Genomic DNA, 13,960 nt, shown 5'->3' with positions numbered 1-13,960 from the left:
GCAATTTGTTCCAAGAATCAACCACACGTACAAAGAAGAAATTCGCCCTTGAGGACTGTCTGGCAAATGGTTTCCACAACTCCAAACCACCCGATCTCAAGCCAATCCTGAGGTGACACTTATTCTTTGCAAAGGCAAAATGTTGCTCATCTTGCATAGGGACCAGACCTTGAATGTACTTATACAATAGCACAAGATCACACTTTCTTCTTTGTTCTTCCAAAGTGTCCAAACATAGTGCTCTAAGGCGCATCGGATACGATAATTGGCCTATGCCTGCGATGTATTTTGTAAAGCGTCGTTGGATCATCTCCAAAGCTGATCTGTCCTTTACAAGATATGGTGAGGATATCGGGCTGCCATAGTTGAGTATTGGCATCACATATGTTTTGAAAAGTTTCACTTGAAGTGCTGGCTCCTTTGAACTAAAATGGCGACGGATAATGCCCATGATTTTGTTGGCCTTGCTAATCAGAAGTGCAGTATTAATAGAAAATTTTAGCCCGCAGTCGACCACAATCCCTAAGTCCTTGTATTGATGTACTACATCCAAGGGTGTCCCACCAATGTTATATAGGCCACGATGAGTCGACCCACCAAACCTCATCACCTTGCACTTCGTTGCGCTAAAACTCATCCCATTCATTTCTGACCACAAGGCCAGACGATCCAGATCCTCTTGCAGCTTTGAGGCATCGATGTCGTCCTTTATAGCACGGAATATCTTCGTATCGTCAGCAAAACTTAACATGCGAGTTCCAATGGAGACTTGCATGTCATTCACAAACACCAAAAATAAAATTGGCCCCAAGACACTACCCTGGGGAACCCCCGATGTCACCGGTTTCCAATCAGGATGGAAGCCATTCACGACAACCCTTTGTTTCCTTTCGTATAACCAATTCAGGATCCAGTCCGAGAGATAACCATCAATGGCCGCTCCCTTCAATTTGTTTATGAGTACCTGATGGGGAACCATATCAAACGCCTTGGAGTAATCGAGATATGTTGTATCTACTGGTGTTTTTTCTTCCAATCTACTAGTCACGAATTGCAAATGTTCCAACCAGTTTGTCACACAAGACCGTCCTGTCCTGAAGCCATGTTGTGTGCCCACAAGAACAGACCTATCATCTAGATGGGCAACAATGACGTCTTTCAGCAAACTCTCCATTAATTTACACGGGATATGTATAATTCGATCGACCAACAAATTAGAGTTGACTGATCTGGCCAATCCTTGAATTAAGGTTGATTGGGAATTTTAGTCAAAAACTTGACCAAGTCTGACTTGAAAGATGCAACCAGAGCAACAAGGCCTACGTATTCCCTACGAATATTAGAGGGAAGCAAATTGAACAATGAAGGAGCCCGAGAAAGAAGAGATGTGGACTTCATTGTTCGAACTAGCTGGGATTCTCGAGGGCTTGAAGGTGCTCTCAAAACGCATATTAAACCTTTATGGTCACAAGAATTGACCCTAAATTCTGGGTTGGGACAAGCTCATGAATGCTATTGAAAACATACAATATCAGATACCTTTTGTACCTTCTCTGAATACTGTACAATCCCATCCTTTCTAACCTCTCCCAATACAAGAGCTGTCTCTCTTTAGAATTCTGATTTAGAAAAGTATCCATAAATGTGTTGTATCCTTGTCATCCGTCGCTATTTCTTTATCTCGTACCCTTCTACTTCACTCACTACTCGCCAAATGTCATTTCAATTCATCCATTTTAGAATCCATCTCTCAACAATAAGTGTCATTCATTCATGATCTAACAAAGAATTCGAACATTTCTTTTAATCAAAGTAATGGCTTGAAGGACATGTGAAGGAGCAACCAGATATTACAAAAATATTAATTTATGGGAAAAGTAAGTTTTGCTACCAGAACAAACGGAATGTACCAAAAAATGCCAGTTTAGTAATCAAAAGAGGTCGTATGTGTGCTACAATTCCAAATTTCTTGCCTGGAAATGTGCTTGTATGTATGTATTTGGGTGCATCCAGTGGTCTTTGATTAAGCCTGCATGATTACATGTGAGTTTTGAGGTTGAACTTCCAAAATGGTGAAAAAGATGAACAGTAAAAAGTAAAAGTAGAAAAGAGATAAAATAAGTATAAGTGTAAAAGTGCAGGAAGCCCCAAGATCCCCTTAAGCCATAAGGCTAGTATTCAAGAGGAATAGGAATAAGAAAAATATCACAGTATATATTCTTTATTGCGAGAATATTTCTCATTGGATCATAGGTCTTTTACAATGTTTACAGTATATACATCTATTTCGTCCCATTCTGGGTTCTGGCGCCGCCATTGAGGCGATGATCCACTAGAAGTGGGGGGGAGACCTGGGATCGAACCCATGAACCCGAGTTTAACTCGTCGCGCGTTAACACTGCGCTAGAACCATCTCCCTATATAGTATATATGCACTCTTGTGCAGCGATCCGTTAACCAGAAGATAATGGGGAAGAACAGGTGGAGCGAGCCTCCCACTACTCGTCCGTTAAGCCCGGAGTATTGGCAAGTAAAGGTTCAGGATGAGGTCGATGACTCGTGCAAGAAAAGCGATTTTGCACGACGCATTTGATGGAATATGAGGACGTATGATTTCTGTCAAACCTTTGATCTATTGTTTTATTGGAAGTGACTGTAGGTCAGTTGCATTGGGGAGATCGTTTATATACATGTATATATATTAAAACAGAAGAGGGCCTAAAATGCTACATTGAGGTAGACCACATGTTGCAAGAGCTGGCTCTGATAATGTCCTTGTATTTCTACTGTTTGTTTCCTATTCTCAAGGTATTTCTTTATCCAACGTAAAACATTTTGACTAAATTTATATAAACCTAATCTTGTTAAAGGAATATCGTAGTAAACAGTATCAAACACTTTTTTTAGATCTGTAAATAGTCCTATTGAAAATACGTACAGTTCTTTGAAATATTCTACAAACGGTTATGTATGGCATGCATAGTTGAATTATTAGAGCGGAATCCAAATTGTACATCACTTAGATCATCGTCGTTCAAAGGTTTATACATTTGTTGGTAAACTATGTTTTCCAATACTTTCGAGAGTGACGATAAAATACTGATTGGGCGAAAATTACCACAATCTGTGGGGTCTCCCCCTTTGAAAAGTGCAAAATTTTGGCAGATTTCCATTGTAAAGGAAAAAATCCTGTAGTCATCGAGATGGTTACTATAGGAGAAAGAGGAATGGCAATTTCATGTTATTCACTTTAAAATCATATTTGAGATGGTGTAGCATGTTCGCTCAATTTCCTTATTACATATTAACAGATGGCGTAAGCCATAACCATAGAAAACCATAACTAGAATGCTTAAGTTCAACAGGAGCTGTACCGCATGAGCATGTTTTCAGGTTAGCTGACGCTGGTGGAAAAGGGACAAGTACATTTCATGAAATCTCGCTTCAGGCAAGTTGAATTATTCTCATGAAACATTTGTTATTCCTCTTTAATCTTAATTTTCTTTTAATCTTCCAAATATACAGGTAGAAAGAAGAGGTAGAATAATAAAAAAACATGCTTTTTAGGGCATAATACGACTCACATGTCAAAAAAAGATTCGGACATTAGTAGAGCAAATCATGTACTCTATTGTCTGCCTTGTTTAGCAACGCATCTCGAAATTCTCGAAAGTGTAAAAAAATGTATCCGAAATTGCAACGCAATGATGAGGCATTCGGAATTTCGTTTCAATCTCCCAACAATGTGCTTGAATGTGGGCGACATGATTGCGCCTATACGTAAACAAGGTAATTCCGACACCTCTGGAGGTCAGCCTGAACCCAGCTTGTTCCTTGCGTTTCAGTTAAGTGTTTCCACCACATGGATGAAAACTTTAACTTGAGCCCCACTTTAACCCCTTCAAAATTTCGTTCTTAAAAATGTGGTCGGACAACTTACTCAAACCCGTTTTATCAAGCTTACTAGACGAGAGTAATTGCTTGACAAGGAGTCGATTAGGAGTTTCTACTCTGAATGTTGGACGAGCCGTCAACGATTCAAATTTGCACCATAGTTGTCCTAAGTAGCTTAACTACGAATGAAACATTTTTTCCACCAGCGACAGCTGAGACGAAAACAAGTGATCGCACGCCTTTGATCGACTATATATGACGTTATTTATGGCCATAACATAATTGTTCCGATTTACATGTGGTTACTCTTTCGGTTGTGGCAACGTCGGGTGACGTAGAGAGATATAAACATTGAGTCGTTCTAAGATTTCTCAACCTTTCGTTCCTACAAATTGTGACACCGTTTTTTTTAACAGTAATGATGAATAATGCGGCCAGCCCTAGTGACCAAAAGCCGGACTCGCTCCTCAGCGATTCTATTTCACAAGCTGTCGCTGCTGCCGTCTCCACTTTATCATTAATTAACGCTTCACCCGTATCGTTAAATGCCGTTGCATTAAAGCTGGCGGGTTTCTGGGCCAACAATCCAGTCAGTTGGTTCGCAAATGCTGAAGCAAATTTCCGTCTTAAGAACATTTCAACCGATTCAACTAAGTCTTTCCACATCGTCCAATCTTTAGGCAGCGACACCTCAGCCAAGGTGCATCGTTTTATATCCTTGGGGGATGAAGTCCTTGATCGCTACTCCCAGTTAAAAACTACTTTGTTGGATGAGTGTGGAAAGTCAAAAGCTGATTGTTGGATTGAGGCAATGGAACTAGCTTCTTCCTCATTGTCCTCCACATGTCCTAGAGAAGTCTGACAACGCGTGCAATTTTTTTACGGAGGAATCAGTTCATCCCTGCATGAAAACAACGATATATTTGCGGCTGCCAGCTGAGATCCGTTTAGCTATAGACCTCACCTCACCACTCTGTCTTTAACACATTTTGCCACGAAGCCCAAAGTACGATCAATGCTTCAGCAAAACCAGGTTCTCACGTGATGAATGTGAAGGACTCACTGTAAATTTAAATTCTTTAGACGGCACGTCGGATAACGAGGCTTTTCTTGAAGAAGTTCGAACGAGGCCAGTCCCAAAATACCAAAAAACAACGTCCAAACACTATTTGCAAATTTCATTACCGTTTCGGTCCAAATGCCTTCTCTTGCCGTTCTCCTTGTCTTTTCTCTAGCATTCCGCTTCCCAATCGCTCAAACAGTCCAGGTCTCACAAATCAGGAAACAGCAAAACGAAGATGTAATTTCTCATCGATTCAGGGTCAGATGTCTTTGTTTTGCCTCCCTCGTTTGCTGACCGCGTGAAAGGTGAAGTTTGTTCTTCTTCAATGCTAATTGTTGCCAACGGTTCCTCAATCCACACATGGGGGGGCCAGAACTCTTCATTTTCACCTAGGAGATCGGACATATCTTCACCGTTTTACCATTACTGATGTCAAAAGCCCCCTTCTGGGAGCCGATTTCTTCATAAAGTTCCACATGACCATAGACCAGCAAATAACCGGTTAATTGATGGTCATGGGGCAGAAATTCGCGCAATCCTGGCGTCTGGCAACCAACCAACCGATTCCCCTTGGAAGACTCTCCTATCTAAATTTCCGGAGCTCATAAACGTCCATTTCTCGTCCAAGATCACTAAGCACTGGGTAGAGCATCACGTCATCACAACAGGTCCTCCACCAGTATTTACTCGTCCAAGACGGCTTTTTGGTGACAAACTTAAAAAAGCTAAAGACGAATTTAGCAGGACGGAGAAGATGGGGATCTGCCGCCGATCAGAATCAAATACTGCCTCTGGCCTTCATATGGTTCCAAAACCCGATGGATCGTTCCACCCTTGTGGAGACTACCGTCGTCTGAATCTACAGACCGCCGTCGACCGCTATCCCCTCCCACATATCCACGATTTCTCAGCCAACCTTCATGGTTGCTCATTTTTCTCAAAGGTCAACCTCGTACGTGGCTACCATCAAAGTCCCACGGCTGCAGAATCCATTCCCAAGACGGCTATAACAACCGCATTCGGTTTATTCGAATTTCTAAGAATGCCATTCGGTTTGCGAAATGCAGCCCAAACTTTTTAGCGATTTATGGATCGAGTCCTGACCGACTTTCCTTTCACATTTGTGTATCTGGATGATATTCTGGTGGCTTCTCAGTCTTCAACTGAGCATTCAGATCATTTAACCCAAGTATTCTCACGGCTTTCGGAAAATGGTTTGATTATTATTCGTCAAAAGTGCTCGTTTGGGGTTACATCGGTGGAATATCTGGGCCACTTAGTTTCCTCCAAAGGAATCTCGCCTTTTCCCTCGAAGGTTGAAGCCCTCATGGATTATCCATGTCCAACTGATCGCCCTACATTACAACGGTTCTTAGGTATGATTAATTACTACCACCGTTTCCTTCCCTCTGAGGCCTCCATACTCGCCCCATTACACAAAGCAGTTGTTGGGAAAGGCCGCATAAAGTGGACGTTGGATAGCGAATCATCCAATGATGAATGATGAAACCTCCATCACAACCGACGCTTCTGAACTCGGCATTGGAGGTGTTTTGGAACAAAAAGAAAATGGTGTTTGGCGACCCCTTGCCTTTTTTTTCAAAAAAGCTCACGGCAGCACAAGCCAAATATAGCACTTTTGATTGAGAACTATTGGCTTGCTATTTGGCCATTAAACGTTTCCGTCATTTTGTTGAAGGACACCCCATCACACTCTATACGGATCACAAGCCTTTGATATCCGCGTTGGCCACACAGTCTGATCACTCACCACGTCAAGTCAGACACATGCTCTTCCTCTCTGAACTCGTGTCCCATTTTAAGCAAATTAGTGTTCGATCTAACACGGTGGCAGATGTTTTTTCAAGGATCTATTCCCTTGAATTCCCCAATTAATCTCTCAAGAATCTTGATTTTTCGACTTTCACTCCTCAGGAACGCAAGCAATACGAAACGTCGTCTCTACACATTCAAAATTCCTCGATTAATGGAATACCGATCTTTATGGACCTTTCTCAAAACCGAGGACACATGTGTCTGTCACAGTGGACATTTACCAACCACACGTTCAATATGTGCTCGTTTTGTTTGGTTCGGAATGAAGAGAGATATTCGCCGATGGTGTAAACTGTGCCACGATTGCTAAATCTTCAAAATTGCAAGTCACACAATTTCTCCATTGCAAGATTTTCCTATCCCCGATTCACGTTTGAATCTATCCACTTGGATTTGGTCGGACCCCTGCCACCATCCGGAGGCATGACATATATCATAACCATTATGGATCATTTTTGTCGTTGGCCGGAGGGAGTGCCGCTTCCTGACATCAAATCCGAAACTTGCGGTCAAGCTTTACTGAGCACCTTGATTTCCCGCTTTGGCGCGCCTGTCCAAATCGCTTCAGATAGAGGGACGCAATTCACTTCATGCCTTCGGGTCCAGCTTATGAAGCTCATGGGTGTTCAACACTCCATGATGACTTTCTATCACCCTCATCCAAACGGTTTGATTGACCGTCTTCACAGACAGCTCAAAACCACTCTCTGAGCCAACTTGGCGGGACCAAATTGGGTTACCCATTTACCCCTTGTCCTTCTTAGAAACCGTTCCAGTTGGCGTGAGGCCCCCAAAGCTTCAGCCGCAGAGCTCCTACACGGCACATCTCTTTGTCTGCCAGGAGAATTTTTTACCCCTTCCGGCCATACACCCAGTTCGAATTATCTAATCTGATTACAAAACTGCATGCCCAATAATATACCAACCATTGACAAAAAGGTCCAACACTCTTACCTCCCAAAGGCTTTGTCTCATTGCACCCATGTCTACCTTCCGATTGATGGTCATAAGTCACCTTTCCAACGCCAATACTCTGGCCCACATGAAGTCATCTCCAAGGCCCCAAATACTTTCATCATCAAACGATCTGGAAGGCACGACACAGTTTCAATTGATCGATTAAAACCAGCTTTTCTCCCACCAGAACTTTTAGGACAGAGAACCCTCTCTGGAAGAATATCTCGTCGCCCTGTTCACCTGTAATTTTTTCTCTATCTTTTTATCAGATCAGGAGGTCTTGGGGGGACCTGTAGCATGTTCGCTCAATTTCCTTATTTCATATTGTTAGATGGCGTAAGCCATAACAAAGCTGTTCCGATTTACATGTGGTTACTCTTTGGGTTGAGGCGACGTCGAGTGACGTCAAGAGAAATAAACATTGAGTCGTTCAAAGATTTCTGAACCTTTCGTTCCTACAATGGCATCAAATCTTGGGAACCTATGCGAATCCGTAAGAAAGCAGAGAGCAGAGTTAGTGAACTGGAATATGCCAATTGCCAACACAAGTGCAAGGCGTCAAATTGCCTAATGTATGGTGACTTAAATGATTTTGGCCAGAGTGAGATGAGTTGAGTCGAGGAGTGCCTATTTTGGAGACAAAAGAGCTAACATAGAACCCAAAGAGACCATGATTAAGGTCCTAAAATTACAGTATTTCTAAAAGTTCATGGGCCCACTTATTGTTAGGGCTGGGATTTTGCTGACCTTTCAATTATCAATTGTGTTCCCCTGTAAGTGAATGAAGACACTAAGAAATGGATGTGAAAACTTCAACTGACCAAGTATTTTTGTATGGAAAATCTGACGTGCCTCAAGAAAACTAATTTTGAGCATTACCAAAATATGCCTAAAATAGCGCACTCGATTATTTTGAATGAGATTTCCAAAAGAGTAAAACGATGAAATTTAACTTATTCGAGTTAGCTACTTTTGGGTAATATAGGTTCGTACAAAATGGTTGTTTTGTAGGAAAAAGCGTCTTACGTCCAAGGTTATCCAATAATGTCTCAACGGTGTTGTAGGTCCTGCTCGCTTGATTATGAACTCATGCTCAATTGGTGTCAACACGTAACATGATATTGCAGAATAAAGCATTCCGGTTTACACAAAGCTTACGGACGCGAGGGCAGATAACTCATTTCGAAAGGGTTGGTGCCGCCTTCATCAAAGGTGGGAAAAAAGGCGTATCATTATGAGCCACCATGTACCTACAATCCATCTCGCCCTCGTCAAGTGAACACCCTACAGAGAAACTTCGAAAACGGCCATCAATAAATGTCATTGGTGGTCGTTTGTTTTATGTTACTAATAAACTCAATAACACCACTTATCATATTGACTCCGGCGCGCAAGTAAGCATCCTTCCAATCTCTCGAAGTTTTCGCCATTCCCCTGCTTTGCCCCTTTTTGCCGCTGCTAATGACTCGACAATTTCTTCTTTTAGAACCAGAACTTGAAATGTTCATCTGGGCAATGATGTTTATAACTGGACATTCTACGTTACAAAACTCGATCAGGCCATTTTGGGGGCGGATTTCTTGAGGGCGAACAACCTGGTGATGGATCTTTTACATAACTGTCTGTATAATCCGTTGTCTAAGCGTGTCATAACAGGTTATTTAAGCCGGGGCAGGGCTCCTGCTTAAGCCACTTTGCGATCCGAGGAGGTGTCCCCTTTTGCCGCCATTATGGACGAATTCCCGGGACACCTAGTACCATCATTCAATGACACACATCCAAAACACGCTGTGACCCACTGCATCCAGACCAACAATCAATCTGTGTTCTCTCGCCCACAACGTCTCAGAAAAATTGACGGTAGCCAAAAAGGAATTCAAAGCCATGTCTGACACGAAGATTTGCCGCCGTTCTGCTTCTGCTTTTGCCTCTCCTTTGCACACCGTCCCAAAATCTGACGGTTCATGGCGTTTGGTGGGCAACTACAGGTGTTTGAATGATTTTACGGTACCGGATTGTTATCCCGGGCCTCACATACTGGATTTCATGGATGGTTTGGCTGGATGTACGATATTTTCCAAACTAGACCTGGTAAGAATTTATAATCAAATACCTATGCACCCGGATGATGTGGCAAAGACGGCCATAACCACACCTTTTGGTTTGTTTGAATTTGTGCGCCTGCCCTTTGGTTTGAAAAACGCGGCTCAAATATTTCAACGCCTTATGGACTCTGTGTTAGGCGATCTACCTTTTGCCTTTGCATATCTTGACGATATTCTTGTGGCTAGTGCCTCTGAAAGTGGCATGGTCTGGCCCGGGATGTGACAGCTTGGGTCTCCAAGTGCGAAAAATGTCAACAGGCCAAATTTCATTGAAACACCAAAGCCCCGGTGGTACATATGGATGTCCCATCAGCTCGATTTAAGATGATTCACGTGGATTGGGGGGACCCCTGGAGGTCTCCCAAGGTGCGCGTTGCCTTTTGACCGTGGCTGATCGGTTTTCTCGTTGGCCAGAAGCCAACCCCTTACCCTATATCTCTGCTGAGACGTGCACCAGAAGTTTACTGAATGGTTGGGTCAGCCGTTATGGGTTGCCTGAGGCTATAATTTCAGACCGGGGCTCTCAGTTTACCTCGTCCTTGTGGGAGAGACTATCTACTTTCTTGGGGATTCAAATACAACACACAACGGCGTAGCATCCGCAATCAAATGGCATAGTCAAGAGACCGCATCGCCAATTGAAGGAGTCGCTTTGTGCCTGGCAGGCTGGGGGTGATTGCTATTCCCAATTATTCCCAAAATCCCAATAGTGCTTCTAGGTATTCAGACGGCACCTAAAGAAGACTCGGGGTTGTCATCGGCCCAGCTGGTGTATGGTAGCAGTTTGAGAGTGCCAGGTGTAATATGTGATACCAGTGCTGCAAACAATTCCGCAACCAAAATTTTCCAAGACGAGTTTGAGTCCATTCGCAGTTATGTGCCCTCTCCCACAGCCTTTTATGGCCAAAAACCCCACATTTATTCCGACTAATCTCAATTCATGCTCGCACGTTTGGTTGAGGGTGGACAAGATTTGGTACTCACTTACTCAATCTTATGTGGGCCCGTTCAAGGTCATCGAGAGAAATGACAAAACTTTCATCATTCTCGTCAAAAACAAACGTACGTACAACTGTTAGCATTGATCGATTGAAGCCGGCTTACGGAAGGGTCAATGCAATTTCCAACAAAATATATACACGCTCCAGAAGAATTGTCAAAAATGTTGTTCCTTTTCAGGCTGGTTAGTTGTCCGGTCTTTTTTTTGTTTGATTTTCTTCTTTATTTTCTTCCGCTTATTTGGTTTTCTTCCGGGGGGGCTGAGTAACTTGATGATGAACTCATGCTCAATTGGTGTCAACATGTTATATGATATTGCAGAATAAAGCATTCCGGTTTACACGAAGCTCCATGAAAGATGCTTTAGTGTCAGTGGTCCTTGGATTCTCTTTTGAAAGGAGACTGAAAAAGGGTGTTTGCTAACGTTTAAAATCAACCCATATCTCTCGACTTTGAACCACAAGTATTGCCATTGACAACAAGTTCATAGGGCACTAGAAGTATTGCTCATTGTTTTATTAGACAATCATATTCAAACAAATTTAAAAACAGTTGTTTAAGGGTAGGCTTGTTCGGCCTTATCATTATGTTGCTCTATTTTTCAAGGCTTCGGATCTAGTATAAAAGAGCGAGGACTATATTCTGATAGTACCAGTCGACAGCCAGCATTTGCTTGTTATTTGACCAAAAGATTGCTGCAAAGCCCTTGATTGTACAATGAGTTGGCTTTCCATCACTTCGCTTCTGACTCTTCTTGCCCTGGCATCAGCTTGGGACAATGATTACGATGGTTTCTTGAAAAAGGAATGTCCTCCTAATGATTCCATCTACGAGGTCCAGGTAATGTCATATATAGTTGACGAGCCCTCGAAATTGAGCTAATACCCAACCAAAAACGCGACTATGATTTCTAGAACGTTTTTTTGGGTGGAATCGTGCTCTCAAGCGAATTTCTGGTCCACATTTTTAGCCTGTTATCTTTTATCTTTCTGAAAAGATTTAGTCCCTCTTCGTTTTGGGCGTATTTCTTCTTTGCGACCTCTTTCTTCACAATTCGTTCTTGGTGTTCTTTGCTACCCTTTTCCAGTTTATATCTTAGACCAAATTTAAGTTAAAGCCGTTAGATCTGGGAACTTGTGGAATTTTTACTGAGGACGTCTGAAGCTCTCTTGGAAATGTAATTCCCTGCACTATGAAATGGAACATTTGCACCCATGCTACTCATCTATGAATTAATATATTTTACTACCCATCAACGTTTTATGTAGATTGTATGAATCTCAAAATGTCAAATTTAGCTCCCAATTTGCAGAAATAGGTACTTGCTATTGTTGAGAAATCCTTTTGCCCCAAAAGCCATAATTTTTATTTAAGGGCTAGCTATGAGAGGAGCAATTACGTCATTCTTGGCCATCAATAGCTTACATGGCAAGATACGTGTGCCATTGAGAATAAAACAAATTTATATATCATTAATTGTCTTCCCTTCCCCTGGCAGAGTATCCATGACAACCATCATGAGGACCGAGTTTGGGACTGGAGATGCCAGCCTTCTGGATACGAATTTGAATCTTGTTCGTGGTCAGGTGATGTGAATCAATATGACGGGCCATTAAATTTCGAGGTAATTGGCACAGCCTCAAATATCTCCCCCCCCCCCCCCCCCCCCAATTGAAGGGAAATAGAAACTTTAAATCTGATCTGTATTCACAGTGCAGTAATGGAGTGATTACTGGTGTGGAATCTACTAACAGCAACCACGACGAAGACCGTGTCTGGAGCTTCAAGTGCTGCACCAAGCCCAACATTTGCTACTCAGAGTGCTCAATCTCCGCCGCAGCAAATGAATATGACGGACCACTGTCTTTCAGGGTCGATCCTGGATATTTTTTGACTGGAGCTGATTCCGTCCATAGCAACCATGATGAGTATGTCCTTTTTGCCCCTTATGATAAAATTGATGGGTACTTCTAGATTTCTGTCAATATTTCAACTTTCAGAGATCGTGTTTGGCACTTCCATACTTGCAAGATTGTTCCATGTTAAACAACCTCCTGGATTGTTTCTGGATTGGATTAGATTTGGATGACTTTTCTTTTGTCAGTGTGATGGAGAATCACATTTATGAAACGAAGGCAATAAAAACGTTTTTAGCATTATGTTGACGTATTTTGAGGCTCAGTTTCAAGCGCCGTTCGGAACACTGTTCACGTTTGCTAATTGAAAATTAAGGGAGAGATGCAAGTAAATTGTGTGTGACCAGCCGAGCGAGTATTAGGTTGCCCCCGAACGAACTCCAGTGGCTTGGGACATGGGATCAAAGGGGGTGACCGAGTACCGGCGCAGGCTTCTATGGCGGTGGCCATGTCATTCGAAAAACCTGGCCAGAACACGGTTTGACGAGCGCGTCGTTCAGTTTTTCGATACCTCGTCTTTTCGTGCTAAAGCACTCAAGCTGTCAAGGACCAAATCCCCCGACACGTTGGGGGCCGAATTCGCGACGATCATCCCAATAGTTAGGTCACAAGTGTCAGAATCATCCGGATCGGACACGGGAGCGCGGGATAAAGCACCTGGGATGCAGTGATCTTTGCCCTGCTTCCAATCCACCGTGAACGAGTAGGTGAGCAATTTGGTCCGGTAATTCTGACCCCGGGATTTTCAATGGAATCGATTAAGACTTTGTTGATTAGCAGGACAAGTGACATAGCTTCAACATCACTAACGGCTTCCTCATCAACCTCAAAAGGCCCTACAGAGTTTTTCATCTTTCGCCAACAGTTTGCATAAGAGAAAAATGCTTTTGGATTCGACTTGCCCACCAGAACCACTCTACTATGCTTTTTCAATCGATCAATCTCAATGGAGGCCTTAATCCTACTGTGAAAATTTTGTAATAAAAGTATTTTAAGCTCCAAATTTCACATTTTGAGATCCATACCATCTAAAACGTTGGTGGGGAGGGAAACATATCAATACAAAGATGAGTACCTAGTGTCTAAATGCTCCATTTGGTATTTTTACATTTTTTGGGTTTGGTTTTTCACGGGCTTTTTTAACCGCTTCAGGGAATGCAACCCCAAGTCCTACTAAAATGAAAGGTTAT

At 42.6% G+C, this 13,960-nt stretch overlaps 1 protein-coding gene across 1 annotated transcript; it reads left to right on the top strand.

Annotated features, from left to right (window-relative positions):
• Window positions 1–11,496: 11,496 nt before the first annotated feature.
• Window positions 11,497–13,013, top strand: LOC131879013 (hemagglutinin/amebocyte aggregation factor-like). Its single transcript, XM_059225206.1, has 4 exons — window positions 11,497–11,694; window positions 12,353–12,478; window positions 12,568–12,782; window positions 12,855–13,013. Exons 1-4 carry the CDS (start codon window positions 11,572–11,574, stop codon window positions 12,898–12,900), a joined length of 510 nt encoding a protein of 169 aa, XP_059081189.1. The 5' UTR covers window positions 11,497–11,571; the 3' UTR covers window positions 12,901–13,013.
• Window positions 13,014–13,960: the final 947 nt, after the last annotated feature.

The sequence above is a fragment of the Tigriopus californicus genome, chromosome 4 (assembly GCF_007210705.1).
Source record: "Tigriopus californicus strain San Diego chromosome 4, Tcal_SD_v2.1, whole genome shotgun sequence".
Classification (NCBI taxonomy): domain Eukaryota; kingdom Metazoa; phylum Arthropoda; class Copepoda; order Harpacticoida; family Harpacticidae; genus Tigriopus; species Tigriopus californicus.
Note: the sequence above shows the minus strand (reverse complement) of the source record. Positions and strands in the feature narration are given on the sequence as shown.